At 39.7% G+C, this 14,903-nt stretch overlaps 1 protein-coding gene across 1 annotated transcript in view; it reads right to left on the bottom strand.

Moving 5' to 3' along the window:
- The window catches only part of Acmsd (aminocarboxymuconate semialdehyde decarboxylase), a 54,321-nt gene extending 46,036 nt beyond the window's left edge, over nucleotides 1-8,285 (bottom strand). Inside the window, exons 1-2 of the mRNA XM_013030835.1 lie at nucleotides 8,098-8,285; nucleotides 4,223-4,242 (exon numbers count right to left, since the gene is read on the bottom strand). Coding sequence (XP_012886289.1) covers nucleotides 4,223-4,242; nucleotides 8,098-8,154 — 77 coding nt within the window. The 5' untranslated portion in view covers nucleotides 8,155-8,285. The remainder of the gene's footprint in view (nucleotides 1-4,222; nucleotides 4,243-8,097) is intronic.
- Between the last annotated feature and the right edge of the window lie 6,618 nt (nucleotides 8,286-14,903).

Genomic DNA, 14,903 nt, shown 5'->3' with positions numbered 1-14,903 from the left:
TAGATGAATGGATCAAGAAAATGTGGTATATATACACAATGGAATTCTATGCCTCCATCAGAAAGAATGACATTGCTCCATTTGTTAGGAAATGGAAAGACTTGGAAAAAATTGTATTAAGTGAAGTAAGCCAGGCCCAATGAAACATAGGTCCCATGGTTTCCCTTATTTCCATTATGCCCTTCTTTAATGAAACCCTTTCAGTGGGTCAGAAGTAATAGAAAAATAGTTCTCCCTCTCCAACTCCACTGCAGTTCTTAACCCATGATGGGATGAGTTTATATATGAATACATTAGTAACCTATCCCTGGACAGGATAATTGAGTTAAAGGGCACATCTATTCTGAATAGCAACCTATCATTGGCTGCCTTGATTTCCCTATCTCATCTCTACAGTATTTCTACTTCCAAAATACATGACTTACTTAAATTCTTGTCTCAGGGTTCTTGGAAAACACAAACTTGAAAGGAATGGGATGGAGAACAGAATGTCTCTTATATAGTATGGTTTGTGAAAAAATTTCTTATCTGTATTTCTCTATGTATGTATGTACACATACACACATTTTGACTGTACAAATTGACTATGTTTGACTGGGATCAACCTCAAGAAACTTATTCTTGAATAGTAATTCTAAGTAATCAGGTTTAATTCCTCTTGGATGAATAATAAACCAATTTGCCCTTGACTTCTAGTTACAAATAATCATGTTAGCTCTGATTTAGTGATATCTGTGGACCCTGTGAAGCAGGCCAGGTGTGAAGGAAACTGTCCACTAGAGTCCAGCTTCTCTTTCCTAAACCTGGATTGTCTTTGCCTGTAGCAACTGCTCACTCTCCTCCCTTCCTGAATTCATTCAGTACCCTTGTACCTTTCCCTTACCTTCCTTTGGAAAAAGATGGGAGAGAAATAGTTGGAAGAAAGGCGAATGATGACCTCAATCAGTTATTTTTTTTAAGTTAAAACTATTTTTTGGTGGTACTGAAGTTTGAGCCAGGTTTTGTTAGGAAGCACTGTAGCATTTAAGCCATGTATTCAGCCCTCCAACAGGTACACTTTAGAGTAAGTGTGAGGCTACCAATATATTCTTTTTTTTTTGGTCGGTTGTGTGGCCTGAACTCTGGGCCTGGGCACTGTCCCTCAGCTCTTCAGCTCAGGGCTAGCACTCTGACTTGAACCATAGCGCCACTTCCAGCTTTTTCTGCTTGTGTGGTGCTGAGGAATTGAACCCAGGGCCCCATGCATGCAAGGCAAGCACTCTACCAAGGAGCCACCTTCCCAGCCTCCAATATATTCTTGAACTAGAAATTTGCCTTGATATCTTTAATGTAGAAATTTTCTTCCCTCTTACTTTTTTCTTTCCTACCTTCCTCTCTCCTTTCCTTTCTTTCTTAATTACTGGTATTATTTTTTACATCTCCAAAAAACTTTATCATATAGATGTCAGAAAATTAGAGCAGTGTTTCATCTGGGGGAGGAAAGAGAGGTAGAGGGAGGAAGAATTTAACTTCTTTGGAGAAACTAAACACCTCCAGTTACTGTTTTCTTATGTATAAGATGAGGCTGACTGAGATAGCTGAGATAGTGTGTTATGGGAATTAGCGGAGGTCATGCACCTATAGATAGAACAAGAGGGGTGGCTTATAGGAAGGGCTTTATCAATGAAAATTATGGTGATGGTGGTGGTAGATGTAGAAGTAGAGGTGGTTGTGGTAGTAGTAGTAGGGATGGTAGTGATAGAGGTAGAGGTGGTCTATATGGCCATAGTGGGGGGGAGTGAAGTAGTCATGGTGGTTGGCAGTCATTATAGTATCAGTGGTGGTTGGCAGTCATTATGGTATCGGTGGTAGTTGTGGCCTTAGCAGTGATGATGGTAGCAGCAATGATAGTAGTGTGGGCTGGTGATGAGGTAGCAGACAGTGATGGCAATAGTGGTAGCAGTTGTATTCTGCCTGTAGAGGGAATACCTTGGGGTCAGGCACTAGTGAGAGCTTTGAAGCAAGATTTTTTTTCACTCTGTGTTCTGTCCCCCATTCCCACAAAGTGTTAAGTTGTTCCATAGCACCTTGCAATGATATTACCTATTTAGAACAGCTCTATCTGCTCCTAGTCTAGGCTCTGTATAGTCCCCAGTGCTCATTCTGGGCTGAGCCAAACCTTAGGTCTCAAAGGTATAACCTTGGGAATGAGTTAATCAGAGTATATGCAAGGAGACAGTCACAGTCTGAAAGTGTTTGCTAGTAGCTAGAGTCCCAGAGGCATTTGTAACATGGTAAATAAAAGACAAACTTTAAAATTTCCAGGGAACTCAGCTTATCATTCAAGAGACATATTTCCATATAGGTTTATATGAATCAAAGTGGATGAACTAAATGACATTTGTTTTTAAAATGAGGCCTTGGGGCTGGGAAGGTGGCTCAGTGGTAGAGTGCGTGCCTTGCATGCATGAGGCCCTGGGTTCGATTCCTCAGCACCACATAAGCAAAAAGAAAAAAGTGGGAAGTGGTGCTGTGACTCAAGTGGTAGAGCGCTAGCCTTGAGCTGAAGAGCTGAGGGACAGCGCTCAGGTCCAGAGTTCAGGCCCCAGACTGGACCCAAAAAATAATAATAATAAAAATAAAAATAAAATGAGGCCTCATATGTTGCCCAGCCTGTCCTTGAACTCCTGGGCTCAATTGATTCTCTTGTCTCAGTCTCCTGAGTAGCTGGGGCTATAGGTGTGTACCACTATGCCCAATTTCTGAATGGCATTTTTAATATCTTGGGAACCTCCTGATGAGCAATGCCCCTCCAAAATGACAAAAACATATATCAATTTCCTCAGTGATTTAGAAGCCAACTTATATGAAGGGAATAAACAAATCGTTTAAAATAGGGATACAGGTGGACTCATTGCAACAATGAGATGTATAAGACGTTATGTCGAAAAATGAACTTTACAACTTTGGGGGGACGGGGGAGATGGGAAGGGATGGGAAGGAGAAACAAAGGAGGAAGCAACAATGCTTGATAAGAAATGTACTCATTACCTTGCCCATGTAATTGTAACCCCTCTGTATGGTATTTTCACAATAAAAAAAAAAGTTAACTTGGGCTGGGAAGATGGCTCAGTGGTAGAGCACTTGCCTTGCATGCTTGAGGCCCTGGGTTCGATTCCTCAGCACCACATAAGCAGGGAATAAAAAGCCAGAAGTGGTGCTGTGGCTCAAGTGGTAGAGCGCTAGCCTTGAGCTGAAGAGCTGAGGGACAGCGCCCAAGCCCAGAATTCAGGCCCCATGACTGGACCCCCGCCCCCCCAAAAAAGTTAACTTATATCTGAGATTTTGTCTTTGAAAAAAATCTTACCTTGAGCAAATGCTGTTAAATCATTGTAATAAAAGGAGATATACATATATGCATTTTAATCAGCAGCCAGCATTTTTATCCTATTTAAATTTAAGAGATTTTTTGCAGTCCTTCTTACTGGGTACATAAAGAGGTAGTCAATTAAAAAAAAGCCAAATTCTTATCATGGTCATTCTTATGGATAATCTTGTTGTAAATGAGATTGTATCTCCATCACCCTGCTTCCTGAGCCAGGATCTTCCTATTTGAGACAGCATAGTATGGATCCTGATTCACCAGAAACCATTTAAGATCTCCAAAATCTCCTGTATTTCTACCTCAGTGGTGTGTGTGTGTGTGTGTGTGTGTGAAGGATCTGTAAATCTGACAAACCACTATTAGTGAGTGAAAATGAAAAATTTCTGAAATACTAGTCCTTTGTGAGTTTAGTTAATAATCAGCCTGGGCGTGTTGATTCTGCTTTTCTGTTTCTTCATTGCATAAGAAGGTCAAAGTTGTGGTGGAGTGTCTATTAATATTTAAGAAGGAAAGGCACATTTGAAAGGAGACATTATTTCTTCCAAAGTGACCTCATCTTCTCAAATAAAATTGTGCTATCTTAAATCTTTTGATTCTTTTGTTGGAAAGTTTGAAAAAATAGGGAGAAAAGGTTAGAGACTGAGGGTTTTAAAATAATATTTTCTCCACTAAGAAATAATTTGAAGACTAAAATAACTTTTCTGTAGTTAATGTAACTTTAATTTGAACTCATTCTACTCTGACTCCATAGACTGGCTAGAAATGAAGGAAGAGGGAGGAGTCCAGAACCATTCCTATTTCTCTATTTCTCTCTTTGATCTCTATTGTATGGAACTGGTTGTTTCACTATTGGCTTGCCAGCCCTCAAAGGGAAAAGTCTGCCATGGAATAGATCCAATTATTTGACCAGGGGGCTGGAGGGTTCTCAGGATCTCATGATAAAGCTAATGGGGAGTAGGCTGGTATCAAGGGAAACCACTGGGGAGTAGAGGATGGTGGGGGCAGCCCACTACCCTCAAGCTGGCTGGATGGAAAAAGTACTCTGGAGAAACCACTGTTGTCCCATCTACATGGTCTCATTTCTGGATATCCAGTACCTCATCTGTCAAGTAGGGTTAATAAAAATAAATATTATATTCATGAGTCATATGGGTTTGTTTTTGTTTTAGCAGCACTGGGACTTGAACACCTTGCGCTCTTGAGCCATGGCCCCAGCTCCTTTTGCTTTTTATTTTTCCAGATAGTGTCTTGTGCTTTTTGCTTCAGCTGGTTACGGACCAAGATTCTCCTACCTACACCTCCCATGTAGGAGGATTGCAGATAAGAGCCCCCTGCCTGGCTTAGTGATTGTCTAGGCTGGCCTTAAACTTCTGTTCCCCTGAGAGCTAGAGGACCAAGTGCTTGGGAAGTTTCCAGGGCATCTATCTATGTGTCCCATGCTTCTTCTGTGTGTGAGAGAGAGGGGGAGAGGGGGAGACAGACAGACAGGAGACAGGGAGTACTAAGGATAGAACTCAGAGCCTAGGCACTGTCCCTGAGCTTTTATCCTTAAGGCTAGTGCTCTGCCGTTTGAGCCACAGCTCTATTTCCAGCTTTTTGATGATTAATTGGAGATAAGAGTTCATGGATTTTCCTGCCTGGGCTGGCTTTGAACCGTGATCCTAGATCTCAGCCTTCTGAGTAGACATGAGCCACTAGCTCCCTGCTTGCCCTATTCTCTTTACCTTTGGTTTTAAATTGCTAGCTGTAGGCGACAAGCAGTTCTCTGCTTGAAACAGAGGTTAAAAGTCAGGTAATGAGGTGGGAGTGTGACAAAGGCTGCTGATGGATGTTTTCTCTTCCCTGAAAAGACTAGGTACCACTTTAGGACTTGAAAGGTCTTCCAGCTGAGGATGACTCAGGACCCTTACTCTTGTAACTTATTCTTCCCAAGGAGAGTGTGTTTTCCAGAAACAATAGATGTTGGGTTAAATAAAAACTCCACACTAAGAATGTAATAAGAGGCTGGGTATGGCCATGCATGCCTGTAATCTTAGCATTCAGGAGGCTGAGGTATGAGGATCATGAGTTTAAGGGCAGCCTGGACTGGATTATATAATGAGACTTTGTGTCAGAAAAACAAAAGACAACAAAAAAACCCAAGCAGGGGCTGAGAAGGTGGCTCAGTGGTAGAGCGCTTGCCTTGCATGCATGAGGCCCTGGGTTCGATTCCTCAGCACCACATAAACAAAAAAGAAAAAGGCCGGAAGTGGCGCTCTGGCTCAAGTGGTAGAGCGCTATAGCTCCTTGAGCTGAAGAGCTGAAGGACAGCACCCAGGCCCAGAGTTCAGGCCCCAAGACTGGACCCCCCCCCCAAAAAAAAAAACCCAAGCAACAAGAATGGATAAAAAAGCAGTCAGTTTGTTGTTATTGTTGTTGTTTTCCATAGTGTACCTTATGCCTGCCTGTGAAAGGAACTGCAAATTCTTCTAGTGATGAAAATACCTTAACTATGACTGGCTTACTGTCTTTCTTAGGCTATTTTGTCTTCTATAACAGCATCTCACCAACTAGTCACTAATAAATAACAGACATTTACTTCTCACAGTTCTGGAATCTGGGAAGTTCAACATCAAGGCACTGGCCCATTTCCTGGCTCATAGATGGTGACTGCTTGCTGACAACTTGTTTTGTGGAGAGGGTTATAAAGCTCCCATGAGACTGTTTGAGAAGGGCACTATCCAATTCCTCATGATATAATAGCTTCTCAAAGCCTTGGGGGAATGAGGATTTCAGTGTATGAAGTTCTCAGGGGATGTAGATATTGAGACCATAGCACCTTCTAATACTCACATTTCTTGCCTGTGCTAGGCACAGTGGCTCATGCCTGTTATCCTAGCTATTATGGATGGAGGAATGAAAGCCTGGGTAAAAAAGTTAGCGAAACCCCATTTCAATCAACAAGCCAGTATGGTGATGCTAACTAAAGACAAAAGCACTTAGGGTGTTAATCAAGTAGTAGAGTGCCTACCTACTACATTCTAACTGTTCTACCACTGCGGGTAAGGAGGTGGATGCCATGGGCCTTTAGAGGGCCAGGTCATGCTGGCCAGTTTTTTCAGGGGCAGTGCACTAGTGGGCGGTGTATCTAGAGACCACCATGGAGTTCCCAAAGGGTTTTATAGGGTAAATCACAGAGAAAAGCTGGACTGTTGGAATTAACATTCTTTGCTATTATAAAATATCCCGTTAAACTTTTTTAAAAAATATCAGATTAGGGAATATAATCTCTTTTACTACTTGTATCATAAATCAATTAACTTATTCATTGTGCTGTTCACCACACAACTGCTCATAAGTGAGAGGTAGGAAATGGTGAGTACAGCAGAAAACCAAGAATTCCTGTGAAGTAACTGGTGCTTTCATTTCATGAAGGCATTAACATTGATGTATTGATGTTCACACTTTAATATGACACTGGGAGCATTCAGCACAGCATGTTCCCATGTTAGCATTTAGTTCCTGTTTACTTGAACAATGAAGCACACTTTAATTAGAGCACCACTTCCAGTTTTCTGGTGGTTTATTAGAGGTAAGAGTCTCATGGACTTTCCTGCCTGGGTTTGAAATGTGATCCTCAGATCTCAGCCACCTGAGTAGCTAGGATTACAGGAATGAGCCATTGGTGCACTGCCCAGCTTTTCTTTTAAAGTATTGATTCACTCAGAGAGAGAGAGAGAGAGAGAGAGAGAGAGAGAGAGAGAGAGAGAGAGAGGAAGAGAGAAAGGAAGGAAAGAAGGGAAGGAAGGAAGGAAGGAAAGTAGGGTAGGAAGGAAGGAAGGAAGGAAGAAGGAAGGAAAAAAGAAAAAGAAGAAAGGAGGAAAAAAAGAAAGGACTATGTAGCTGAGGCTAGCTTCAAACTTGTATACCTGTTTTTGCCTTGGGTTATTCTCTCTTTCCCCCCTTTCTCTCTCCCTCTATCTCTTTCTCTCATGCTGGGAAAGGAACCTAGGGTCTCAAGCATGCTAGGCAAGCACTCAACTTGTGAGCTTCAAGCCATGCTAAGCAAGCATTCTACCAGTGAATCATATCCCCAGCTTGCTGCCCCCCTTTTACAGAGAATACTCTTTAGAGACATTCATTGTGCAAAGATTTCATGTTATCTATTCTTGGAATTTTTCATGTGCCTATTTCCTGGTTCTTCATAATAAGGATTTACAGCTTAAAGATCAGAAAGGAAAGGTTTTAGACAGTGTCCTAAAATAGATTAATTTTTTTCCACAAAACTATCTCCTGGTGCTTCTAAAACTTATTTTAAGCATTTTGGAAAGGAAATATATTTTAAAAGTCTTCAAAACCTATAACATTCCATTTTTGAATAGTCTTTAACTTGAAATGGTAAGATTCAATTCTGTAGTTGGCAGGTATCCTTCCAGCAGATGAATATGTGATTTAAAAGAAAGTAAATCTGCTTGACTTAAATTGTCCAGAAATTTAAAAGAATGCTTCATTTGAGGGATGGAGTGATTTCAAAAAGTCACTTATTTCTTTAATTAAATGTTCTTGCAAAATAAATATAAAAGCTTTTTTTAAAAAACAAAACCAGGAAACAGAACTATCACGTAATTTTAAATAGTACCCAGAACAAAGAAACATAACTTCTATTTCCCCAAAGAAGAGAAAAATCTATAAATAGACACACTGAGAAACCCTGGGGAAGCCCCAGGAATAATTCAACAAATTATTACCATTACCTTTTCTAGATCTGGCCATTCTTTTGGAAGAATATGACTATGGATGTCAATTTTCATCTCCAGAGGATCAGAGGAGACACGTGTAAGAAAAAGAAATAAATTTTGATATCAGGAGATCTCCATGAAAACCATGGAATGAATTGATTTGCTCAGTGCCTTTTATGACTACATTCAGGTACCAGTCAAGAGGCCTGGCCAGCCCAGTCTCAATCCATTGAACTGCCCTATTAAAGTTCAAAATTCTGTTTATCCACTTGGCTCTGAGTCAATATTCTTTAGTAATCAGGATTTAGCACAAAATTTAAAATGAAACCACAACACAGAATTAGACCCAACCTCTGAGACCAAAAGTACAGCAGGCTGTGTTGTTGACCTTCTAGCAGCAGGAAAAAAATGCCAAACTTTGTACTTAAGTGTTTTTACTTCATAAGATATATGTAGTTACAATTATACATTACGTGACTAAAATGAAGTAATAAAGAAGACTCTTAAAGAAAAGTGACAGATTGCTGACTCACCTCATTTTATACTTAGTTTTATTCCTCAGATAAACCAGTTTTACTGTTTTTGCTTTTATCTTTAAATAATATTTAACAATTGGCTTGTTTATGAAAATGTAGCATGTTGAAAAAGTGGTAGATCAAATTCATATTTACTTTTAAATCATAGAGAGGGTTCACTTTTCATATTATGTTTTTCCTTTATTACCTTTGTTTTGCTTTCTCATTCTGTCATTCACACATGCACGCATTCAACAAACATTCATCAGGAACTACCATGTGCTGAAGATATAGGGTTGAATGAGAGGTGATATACATCCTATAATTGATCACTGTAAATAGCTTATGTGTAGGGAAAGAAGACAAGAGCCATTGGAATTGATGATTGCCTGGTTAGTTGGGAAGACTTCCACAGGGGCATGAAGTGGGGTTCATAGACATACTTGTAAGGAGAACCTGCAACAAAGCTGTTTTTTTAATTATTATTTTGTGTTTATTTTTTTTCGCTTCCTGGAAAGTTTAAAGTATTCCAGGAAACTCAGGGTCCCTAGCAAAACCTTAAGCCTGCTTTGAGATGTTATCTTTAGTTCTGCCTTTAAAATATAGGACTAAATAGTCAAAAAGCCTTGTGGCTGTTATGGAACTAGATTGGGGATAAATTATAACAGATATAATTGTAAATAAATGATGCTCAGTTTGAAAGAAAATAAGTAAACTTTTAAATTCCATGGTTTCGAAAGTCCAATGAGCTGAAACACAATCTGTGAACCGTACATGAGTCTAAAACACAACGAGGATTGGTGTCAGCACTTTCAGAGCAGTTTCATGGGCCAGGCCCTGTTCTAAGCACTTCAACCTTATCGATTCATACTGCTCAGACAGCATTTCATAGAGGACATTGGAACACAAAAAAGTTAAGTCACTTGTCCATGGTCATGCAATTTGTATGTGAGTAAAGCCTGACACTGAATCCTGGAGATTCCCCCAGGGGAATGAGAGAACCTATCTACATAGCTGAAACTACCTCATTAGGGAGCTGGGTGCTGATGGCTCACACCTGTAATCTTAGCTACTCAGGAGGTTGAGATCTGAAGATCAAGGTTTGAAGCCAGCTTGAGCAGGAAAGTCTGTGAAATACTCATCTCCAAATAGCCATCTGTGGCTCAGGTGGTAGAGTGCCATCCTTAAGCAATAAAGCTAAGGCACAGCACCCAGGCCCTGAGTTCAAGCCCCAGTACGGGCACAAAAAATTTTTAAAAAGCAAATAAAAATAAAAATGCCTTCATTAAACTAATAAAAATAAAGAATCTTTTATATTCTTAGAAAAAAAATCCAGTAGTCACATCAGCTTCTCCACTATGAGAAAAAGAAGCAGAAAAGGAAGAGAAGGAATAATTGTTTCTCTGAGAGTTTGAGGATTTACTCTCCAAGGCCAACCACTGAAAATTTAAAGTAGAACCAAATCAGCAATGCTCATTGACTCCTTCCCTGCTTTCTAGAGAAAGCATAGCTGCTCAGTCTCCTCAGTATCTCCATAGAATAAGACAATAAAATATTTGCTCACAACCAAAAATTCTATACACATAAGGAATAAAAGCTACTGTGAGAGTCACAGAAATATAAATAGAAGATCTAAATCTCCAAAGACATAGCTACTGTAATCATTAAGCAAAATAGTTTATTACGTATGAATTTTTTTTTTGTCAGTGGTGGGGCTTGAACTCTGGGTCTGGGCGCTGTCCCTCAGCTCTTCAGCGCTCTACCACTTGAGCCACAGCACCACTTCCAGCTTTTTTTTTCTGCTTATGTGGTGCTGAGGAATCGAACCCAGGGCCTCATGCATGCAAGGCAAGCGCTCTCCCACTGAGCCACCTTCCCAGCCCTGTATTAAATTTTTAAAGGAATAAAAATAATTTAAAATATGATTGACCAACTTGGAAAAAGGCCTAAATCAAAATTTCAGACATGAGTCCAAAATAAATAGCATAGATGGTTTAAATACCTAACAAGGCATAGCTGAAGAGAGAATTACTGAACTGGATGAGAGGCTTTTACGCAGATGAGGGGGTTGAGCACATATCAGAGACTCACAGAGTGCAAAGGATAGAATAAGAACCTTTAAAATGAAACTCAGTGGAATGCTAAAAGAGATGTTGGCAGACAGCTATTCTGGGAAAAATAGCTAAGAATGTTCCAGATTTGGTGAGCTAGCATATTCAGCAAACAAAACCTGTATCAAGAAGGATCAACAAGCAGGGTGCTGGTGGCTCACACTTGTAATCCTAGCTACTGAGTAGGATCGTGGTTCAGCCCAGATAGGAAATTCCATGAGACTCTTAACTCCCATTAGTAGTGGAAACTACTAGGAAGTAGTGTTGTGGCTCAAAGTGATAGAGCACTAGCTTTGAACATAAAAGCTTAGGGACAGATTCAAGGCTGAATTCAAGCCCTGTGACCTGTCCCTCCCCACCCTCACCCCTCAAAAAAGGAAGTATCGGCAAAAGAAAATCCATTACTAATAATTTTGTAATGATGTGTATTATGACTTCTGCATTTTCTAAGACAACAGTTTCTATTATGCTCTTCACTCCCTTTTGAGTCTTCATTATTCAAGGCAATGCAGGATTTTCATATTAGGCACTCAGGCAATTTTAGGGTTAAAGAGGATAATATATAATAAATGGTCAAATACTTCCCGTTTTAAATAACAAATTACCCTAGATATATAATATATGTGTGTGTATGTGTGTGTAAATGTATGACAAATCTTCCAACATATAGCTCTCTATTACTGAAAAACCAATCAAATGCAAATCATCTCTGGGGAGCTGAAGATAAGAGCTCCAATACTGGAAATCCACAAAAGCACCTCAAAAACATTTCAGAAGACAACGGGGAGACCCTGGTGGGTCCACAGAACTCTTACTATCAGGGCCAGCCAAGTGACAACTTTCCTCCAGCCCTAACATTTTTTCCTCTCCATGCTTTGACCTGGCAGAGAAAGAGATCAAGTTCCAGGAGGAGAAATGCGAGTCAGGGAAGAAGAAAGAATCACTTCCTATCTTTGTGGAGAAAATCCTAATTTTCCAAAGATACTATTTATATCCCATTGAACATTTCTGGTTTCTGAACTGACATTAAGCTTACAATTTAAGCCAACTGTAGGAACTTTTGGAGTCAAACATATTTTGGACACTGCAGGTTTTCATCGAGAGGAAAAGAAAGACTATCTTCACTAATGGAAGGGCAAGTGGCAGATTTAACAAGTTGTGCAGATATTTCCAACCTGTGTCCAATGAGGCAATAGCAGATGAGAAGAGCAGAGCTTTCATTGTGCTCAGAGACCAACATTCTGGGCTAAATGAAGGAGAGGTTAATTATAGGGTCCTTAAAAGCAGACAAAAAATACCATTTTAGTTTCCACTGCAACACCAAATAAAATGAAAACAAAAGGGAAAACTGTTATAAGAATTTATCTCCCCATTTAAAAATGATGATGATAGGCTTTGTACTAGGCTTTATCGTGAAAAGGCGGGAAATTCGTAAATTGTTCAGTAGTTGGATTTTGTGAAAATGAAAAAATAGTTTAAACCAAGCCAGAGTAGCAACTTTCTCTTAATCCCAATCTAATGGATATGAACCAGCTCAGATACCAGGGTTAGACTTCTGCTTCTACTGCTTATTAGTTGGATGGCCCTGGGCAAATACTGTCTATAAAATCAAGTGATAATAGAAAAACTGGGTTGTATTAAGCATTGACTTGAATCATATGAAAATTTTAGCTATGAATTATACTATGATACATAATCTGTTTTTAGGGTTATCCTACATAAAGACTGGCAAGCAATTTAATATCAATCAATTGAAGGGACCTTTATACCCCCTTTCCTGGATTATATAAAAATCTCTGCTTTGAGGGTATGGCTCAAATGGCAGATTCTTACTTACCAACTTTGTCTCTGAATTCAATATCTAGTACTGAAAGAAAAATTTATTTGCAGAATGTAGTAGTGCATGCATATAATCCTAGAACTTGTGTGGGTATTGGCCTGGGGTACATAGTGAGACTCTGTCGTGAGAAAAAAAGAAGAATGTGTACTTAAGAAATATATTCTTTTAAAAAATCGTTACTATAAAGTGATGTAAAGAGGGGTTACAATTATGTAAGTCAGGTAGAAAGTACATTTCTTTTTTTTATTGTGAAAATACTGTACAGAGGGGTTACAATTACATGGGCAAGATAATGAGTACATTTCTTATCAAGCATTGTAGCCTCCTCCTTTGTTTCCCCTTCCCATCCCTTCCCATTCTCCCCCGCCCCCCGCCCCCCCACAGAAAGTACATTTCTTTTTGGATAATATCATCCTTCCCTCTCTTGTCCCTCTCTCTCTTTTTTATTTAAAATACATTCTCAGGAATATGAGGTTGAGGCATCCCCTCTGTGGGAGTCAATATGATCATGTTTTTCCTTGACCAAGCCTGTGTATTCTGAATGGACCATTTCTGAAAGTGCCCATTTGTGTTTCCTCTCTTCAGGAAAAACATATCCAAGCCATGGCCAAGGCATATCCATATCCAAGTCACACTCTTGCGTCGTTTCTTTCTCAGTCCTCCTTCTTGCAATCAGTAAATTATCCAATCATGTTATTCTAATCACCATTTCATTTGAATCCCTCTCTCAAGTCTGACTTTGAGGATCTCATTGTCTTTATCCTGGTGGGTTTTATTTTTCCTACTAATGGTCTCTGGCTTCAGTCTTTGCCCCTCTAATCCATCTCCAAGACCCTTGGCCAGTGTGATATCACTAAAACACAAGACAATCATATTTCCTTTCAGCATATTACTTTTATGGTCTCACTGCTAAGTCCAACTACTCAAGAGAAAACAGGCCCCAGCTGAACTTCTCCCTATCTCTTGACTCAGGGCTTTGGCAGGGAACATTGTGTGTCCCCAGACATAATTAATTTTCTATGGCTTCCTGGGCCTCTAATGTCTCAAATGACATTTTATCCAGCCCTACTTTCTGCCAAGGGTACTCCTAACCATGACTCAACATTTGGCTTAAACCATTCCCATCCCCCAATGGTAAATGTGAAGAACCTCACTCTGGTTGGGGGAGTGAGTGAGTAGAAATAACCCTGGAAAAGGTGTGAATGAGTCCTACCTTATCTTCAAAGATAGCAGAGTCCCTTTCCGTTACCTTTCCCCCAGTCTCTAGATTTTGGCATCCAGAGACCTGTTCTCCCTCTTTATCAATACGTGCTATTTAGAGAAGAGCTGGTTTCAGACTTTTGAAGTTAAATTTATCCACATCCAGGCATTGCTGCTAGTAAAGTTTTGAGAAAGACAGAGACTATGTTTATCTTGTTGTCTGTTAATTTTATGTTGGCTCGGGCATAGCACTCAGATGTTTCATCCAACAATATTCTGAATGTTCCCATGAAGACATATTTTTTAAGTGGGATTAAACTTCAAATCAGCAGACATTGAGTAGAGCAGTTATCATCTACACTATGGGAGAGTCTCATCCATTCAGTTGAAGGCTTCCTAAAAATGACTGACTTTTTCTGCAAGAGGAAATTTACCCCACAGAGTTTGAACTTGCCAGCCTCTACAATCATGTGAGCCAGCCAGTTCCTTAAAATAAAACCCTTTCATTCTCAATCTTGTTCTCTCTTTCTCTCTCTCTCTCTCATTTAAATGACAGTGATATGTTCTGAGAAATGTGGTCTTAGGTAAGTTTGTCTTTGTGTAGACATAGAGTGTACTTACACAAACCTGGATAGTACAGGTCAATCAGAAGTCTCAGAAAACAAGATACATGAGGTTGCTGCTGGTATAAGAGTATAGAGCCTCCTCTTGTACATTAAACTTTTTTCTGTAGCTAGGAGTATATTCTAAAATAATGATGAGAAAGTACAACATAGTAAATACATCACAAGTAGTATAATATGTCATATTATACATAATACATTGCTATGCCTTATACACCTGACAGTGCAGGTTTGTTTATATCTGCATCATCACAAACATTTTAGGCCTTATGTCCCACATCTCTGTGAGACTCTTTTTTTCAGTCATGGGGCTTGATCTCAAGACCTGGATACCCTGAGCTGTTCTGCTCAAGGCTAGGGGTTTACCACTTTGAGCCAGAGCTCCACTTCTACATCTCTAGATGACAGGAATTTTTCAGCTCCATTATAATCTTATGGGACCATCAACCCATATATGGTTGAATACTGACCAAATGCAGTGTGACAATAAGCTATAGCCTATTGGTTGTATTTTTCTGAAAAACCCTAACAA

This window comes from Dipodomys ordii, unplaced genomic scaffold, assembly GCF_000151885.1.
Source record: "Dipodomys ordii isolate 6190 unplaced genomic scaffold, Dord_2.0 Scaffold133, whole genome shotgun sequence".
NCBI lineage: Eukaryota > Metazoa > Chordata > Mammalia > Rodentia > Heteromyidae > Dipodomys > Dipodomys ordii.
The sequence above is the reverse complement of the archived record's forward strand: the minus strand, read 5'-3'. Positions and strand labels throughout refer to the sequence as shown.